This window comes from Pelophylax lessonae, assembly GCF_965119305.1.
Source record: "Pelophylax lessonae genome assembly, chromosome: 9".
Taxonomy (NCBI): Eukaryota; Metazoa; Chordata; class Amphibia; order Anura; family Ranidae; genus Pelophylax; species Pelophylax lessonae.
In genome coordinates this window covers 57,241,212-57,247,564 of record NC_138776.1, presented here as the reverse complement: position 1 = coordinate 57,247,564, position 6,353 = coordinate 57,241,212, and the positions used below count along the sequence as shown (strand labels likewise).

Genomic DNA, 6,353 nt, shown 5'->3' with positions numbered 1-6,353 from the left:
GCAATTTGTCCGTTTTCAAGCAGGCTCTCGCCCCCCGACTAAGACGGGAATCTACAAGCCGTTCGGGGAAGCCCCGGCGATTAGGTCGCACGGTGCCACATGCGCCAATTTGTAATTCGAGCAGGTGACCAAATAGTGGCATGCTTGTGTAAAAGTTGTCCACGTACAAATGGTACCCCTTTCCGGATAAGGGTGACACCAAGTCCCAAACAATCTTACCGCTGCTCCCTATGTAGTCTGGGCAGTTGGGGGGCTCCACACAGCTATCTTTTCCCTCATAGACCCGGAAACTAACTGTATAGCCTGTGGCCCTGTCACACAATTTATACAGTTTGACCCCGTACTTGGCACGCTTGCTGGGGAGGTACTGTTTCATAGCAAGGCGGCCAGTAAATTTAATCAGGGACTCGTCAACGCAGACAACTTGTTCGGGGGTAAACAAGGCTGCAAACCGCTGATTGAAGTGGACTATGAGGGGCCGATCATATGCAGGGTCTCCCCGAGGACGACAGATTTCATTGTCGCTGAAATGCATAAATCGCAGAATTTGCTCATATCTCGCCCTGGACATGGAGGCAGAGTACATGCGCATATGGTGAAGTGGGCTAGTGGACCAATATAGCCGCACTTCACTCTGTTTAGTTATGCCCATGTTGAGGGAAAGGCCCAGAAAGATTTTAAATTAGGAAACCGTTAAAGGATTCCAGCCGAATTGTCTGGCAAGGGGCGAATTTGGGTTGGCGGCGATGAATTGTTGTGCATATAAATTTGATTGATCCACAATAGATCTGAAAAGATCTTCCGTGAAGAACAGCTCAAAAAAGTTCAGGGGCGTAAAACCAGCTGTCTCCACGTGGATTCCAGGTTGGGCAGTGAATGGGGGAAGTACTGGCGCTGTAGAATCAGTGGGTTGCCAATTGGGATATGCCAGCGCATCAGGGAGGGCACTATGGGCTCTACGGGCCTGTCTTCGAATACGCGGTGGCTGCGGGCCACTACTCGTGCTAGCCACCGCACCAGCTTCAACTGCACTTAGGGGACTCGCCACGTCACCAGGTGATACTGCAGTGCTGGTTGTACTAGGTCCAGGGTGTACTAGGCCGCTGGCGCTTGCCAGGTCGCCAGGAGGATGAGCGGCACTAGTAACCATACTCTGCTCCATACGAGCACCCTGCGATTCCTGCATCTCAACAACTCCAGAATGGGGTCGGGTACGCCTGGGTCTAACAGGGACCCATCGTCGGAGCTATCTGTCAGGGAGCCGCTGCTGTCATCTGGTTCGTATACTGACCCTGATTCTGCCAGTGATCGCTCTCACTTGACATGATCATTATACTATATATAGCATCATCACTGTACAAACGTTTGGTCATTTTGGTAACTAAATTTACCTGTACAGTGATGCGACTCACAGGTAATAAAAGCACCTGGTTGTCAAGGACTATTTCAAGCGCTACCAAAAAAACTGCTAATGCTAGCAGGGATCAGGCCTGACTCTGCTAACACAGCGGTTTTGTGTGTTGTGTTTTTTTGCAAGTGACAGTAATCTATTGATTACTACACTTGCCTGGGTGAAAGGGTTAAACGCAGGTGCTGGCAGGAATCAGTGCTGATCGTGCAAACACAGCGTTTTGGGAACCCTAAACTATGGGGGCGCTAGTATAGTTCTGATCAGATCAGATATTGATCTGTTCAAACACTATACTAGTAATGGAAGTGTATGTGCGTGCGTGCGTGTGTGTGTGTGGTAATCAAGGGGTTATTTCTAAACTATGCGCCGGGGATCTGGGGGGGGGGGGGTGGCGGGGACCCTAAACCTCCTTTGGGATAGAAACTAACTCGCTAGCGCAACCTCAAGTCACAATCACACTAATACAAAATACAGTAAAAACAGTATATTATGTGTGTATTAGTGTGCAATGTGACAGGGGGGAAGGGGTTAACTGGATGTGATCAGGGGGTTAAATCTTTATTGGAAGGGGCTGGCGGGTATCCTACGGATAAAAGAAACGGTGGCAAGCGCTAAACCTGGTCACAAGTCACACTTATACGGGTATATAGAAAATGCTATATACTGTATACAGTGTGTTGTGGCAGGGGGTGTAGGGGTGATCAGGGGGGGATCAGGGGGTTAAATCTTTATTGGGCGGGTGGCGGGGACCCTAAACCTCCTTGGGACAGAAACTTAGTCGCCTGCGCTAATTCTGATCACAATCACACTAATACAAAAATACAAAAACACTGTATATTACGTTTGTATTAGTGCTGATGTGACAGAGGGTGTAGGGGTTAACTGGGGGTGATCAGGGGGGGATCAGGGGGTTAAATCTTTATTTGGGAGGGGTGGCGGGTAATTTAAGTGGAAAAGGTGGGGCCGCAAGCGCTACACCTGACCACAAATCACACTTATACGGGTATATAGCAAAATGCTATATACTGTATACGGTGTGTGTTGTGGCAGGGGGTGTAGGGGTGATCGGGGGGGGGTCAGGGGGTTAAATCTTTATTGGAGGGGTGGCGGGGACCCTAAACCTTCTTGGGACAGAAACTTAGTCGCTTGCGCTAATTCTGATCACAATCACACTAATACAAAAATACAAAAACACTGTATATTACGTTTGTATTAGTGCTGATGTGACAGAGGGTGTAGGGGTTAACTGGCGGTGATCAGGGGGGGGGGTCAGGGGAGATCAGGGGGTTAAATCTTTATTAGGTGGGGGTGGGGGGTAATTTAAGTGGAAAAGGGGGGGCCGCAAGCGCTACACCTGACCACAAATCACACGTATACAGGTATATAGGAAAATGCTATATGCTGTATACAGTGTGTGTTGTGTCAGGGGCTGTAGGGGTTAATCGGGGGGGGGCGGTCGGGGGTGAAATGTGCCTATCTAGCTGTGTGTGGCGTGCTTGGTGCAATTACTCACAGTTAGATGTGCTCTCCTCTCACGCTGGATCCAAAAAGACCGTTGGGAGGGGAGGGCACATCTTCTCTAAGCCTGTGTTTACATTTCACAGGCTTAGAGTGTCATTTGATTGGGCAGGACCGATCAACAGGTACAGGGCAAAAATGATTGGCCTGGACCTGATGACTGATCGGTTCTGAACCCATCGAAAGCCATCGGCGGCGGCGGGGGGGGGGGGGGGGGGGGCGCGGGAGCGCGCACAGGACCGGCGGGAAGTGCTGACGTAGACCTACGTCAGTTTGCCTGGCCGGGGCTGACTGCCGACGTAGATCGGCGTGCGTCGGTCGGCAAGTGGTTAAGAGCGTCCAGCTAGTGGGCATCCAGGTCGCTGCAGGACCCAGGACCTGTGCGAGATTATCCAGAACTGTCCCAGCAGCAAAGAATGATGATCTATAATGGAAAAAAAAAAAAAAAAAACACTCCCTATGGATTAAAAAATGAATGGTATTTGAAAAGCTTCATTAACAATAGTTGCATGTTATTTTATTTTGTTTTTGATATATATGTGCATTTAATAATGTTTAACCATTTAAACTGATTGTAATGTATGTAGCCACCGCAACCAAGCTTATATAGTATAATGTCAAGTAGGAGTAATATTACATCTTGACAACTAGATGGAGCTGAAGGGGTTTAATATTTTTTTTTAGCTAGCGCCATTAGTATAAACGTTTTATTAAAATGATACCAGGATGATTTTTTTTTTTATTAGTAGGAATTAGCGATCAACATTTTATATATATATTGCAGCTGGACAGGACATGCATGGTTGATGGATTTTTCCTGAAAGAGGGTGTATCAGCACAGGAGATATATATTTCTTTGGTTGCATCTCTGTATCTCTTTGGATGGGATGCTCATAGATGAGCGCCTATGGCAGGTTGACTCCAATACAGGTGGTCCCTAGATTGCAATATATTCTTTTGACCTTATACACACCCGTCTAGCAGCCCCCCTTCTTGTTGAACACAGAAAATTCAGGGTGGCGGTTGTAAAAATATGTTATTCAGAAAATTATCTGGTTGATATCCATGATGACAAATGGCTCCCCCGGTGGGTCTGTGAAATTTGCTCCATGCACGTGTTCTCAAATGACAAATTTAAACAAAGACTGATCTACAGCCTGGTCTTGATAAAGCTAAGGTCTGCGAAACGCGTCGACCCATTGGTTGTATCAACTTTCTGTCACTGGAACGGGGTCACCTCATGGTAATCAAGTGGGGGATATAGGATCATCCCTGTCTCCCCACCAGGAGCAAGTGTCCTTTGTTCCAGTTCTTTTTCACATGTCCTGTTTCACTGGTTTTATATTCTGTATGATGTGATGTTCTTGTCATATGTTCATTGTGGAAATATTTTCTATATGTTGATATATATGTTTTGTCCTTTTTTTAAAAATAAGTATTGAATAATAAAATTTACACATATTTTTTTTACTATTTGGTCTCTTGGTCGTGCCAGTAAAGTCCGCCTTACGAAAGGCAGAGCTGGGGTTCTGCCAATTTTTTGTATATATATATATATATATATATATATATATATATATATATATATATATTTATGTAATTTTTTTACTTAAAGACAGGGACAAGTGTTGTAGTGTTACAGATTTTTTTTTTTTTTTGGGGGGGGTAGACAGAATTACGTTTCCCTTTGAGGTGTTTATATGAAATAGGCATAATGCTCTGAAGTTTGTAAAAAACTTTATATCAGTGCTAACATCAATTCTGATGTTCTCATAATAATATTAAATGTTATACATGGTCTGCATATGCAACCTCACCATATGCTGTCATGCGTAATATATATGAATTCTAGGGTTTAAAAACTAAAAAAGACAATTTAAGCAATTTTTACATATTTGTTAGTTGTATTTGTGACATCCCAAAAATCCAGTTGCAATATATTTTCAATGCAGTTCTTTATTCATATGGGGATGAGGTGCATAGACAATTTCTTAGTCTATTATACTTAAAATTTTACTTATGCAGTGTTTAGTTTTAGGCACATTATTCTTCTTAGTAAATAATACAGTGTGTAGGGTGAAAAGTAGCATCTGCAGTATGCAATATTCTATACATATTATAACATAATAACAGATTTCTTGGGGACAAGACTAACTGAACTGAAAATAAAATAATTTAATACATTTTGAAGGAATACAAAGAAACTATTTTTTTTTTAAAACATAGATACTGTATAGTTTTTGCAGTTCTCCTTTTAGTCCTGTAGGTGGCGGTTAGAAGGGTCCAGTTAGTGGGCATCCAGATTGCTGCAGGGGCCCAAGACCTGTGTGACGCTATCAAGAACTGTCCCAGCAGCACAGAATGATGATCTATGAGGGGAAAAAATAAAAACTTTATTCACAAACACAGACAATGGAAAAAATGAGAATATTCCATGTCTTCTACCGAAATGCCAAACACAGATCTCTAATGACATGGAACACAGGCTTGTGAGGCCAATGTGTGTTCAAGGAGCATTTTATAGATAGGAGGGGCAGAAATGTTCTGCAATGGTTGAGGGCAAATCTAGATGGTCATTTGACACCACTAAAGATCCCATCTAGCCATCACACACTATGCAGTTTGATTCATCAGCACTGTTCGACAAAAAGCTGTGAGGTGTTCACAAATGCCTGAGACAGATCAGCCATTGCTGCAGCCTCTCCTATTATGACTTGCTACAAAGTTACAATGTTGCAGTCTGATCACTGGTGAAGAAATTAGGAAAATGCTTTTTCTTGTCCGCAGCAGAGTGATGACATCATCTCAACCTAGGCAAAGTCACTGACTTAAGATCAAGGTGGCTTTTTACTGATAAAAGTGGAGCTTTTCTGAAAAAGGAAGCTGTTGCTGTATATTGCGACATCTGGAATTTATTTATCCAGGCATAAAGTTGATGATGGATCCACTTTAATATCACACTAAGATACATTTAGAGACCACTAAGCTTCCATGTTGGGGTAACGGGCAAATCAGGTGACATCATCAAACATGCCTGTCAACTCTGGTAGCCATCTTGGAATAGGGAGATTCCACCTTGCCCCATCTTTCCTCGCAACAACAGACTACTGTCTGTCTGACTGTAGATCAGACCCCCCCCCCCCCATGAGCAAAATATGCGAAATTAAAAATATATAAAATACCTCTGCTCCCCATTAATCCCAGGTCTCAGCAAACAAGAACTCAGATAAGTTTGTACAATATAATTTAACATATTAGTAATCAGAAATCTGTGCAAGCGGTCTAGCGCGCAGCCTCAGACCCAACTCAATGGGGAAGAAAGTCCTACTCTGTAACTTTACAACAGTGTGACAAAAGGCTTAGATCAGCTTTACTCAACCTTTTTACCCCAGAGGAACCCTACAAATAATTTTCAGGTCTCGGA

The 6,353-nt window shown here is 43.8% G+C and overlaps 1 protein-coding gene across 1 annotated transcript in view; it reads right to left on the bottom strand.

The window, feature by feature from the left end:
* Window positions 1–5,136: 5,136 nt before the first annotated feature.
* Window positions 5,137–6,353, bottom strand: part of LOC309563814 (inactive pancreatic lipase-related protein 1-like) — a 252,508-nt gene continuing 251,291 nt past the window's right edge. Inside the window, exon 12 of the mRNA XM_082268437.1 lies at window positions 5,137–5,298. Coding sequence (XP_082124563.1) covers window positions 5,217–5,298 — 82 coding nt within the window. The 3' untranslated portion in view covers window positions 5,137–5,216. The remainder of the gene's footprint in view (window positions 5,299–6,353) is intronic.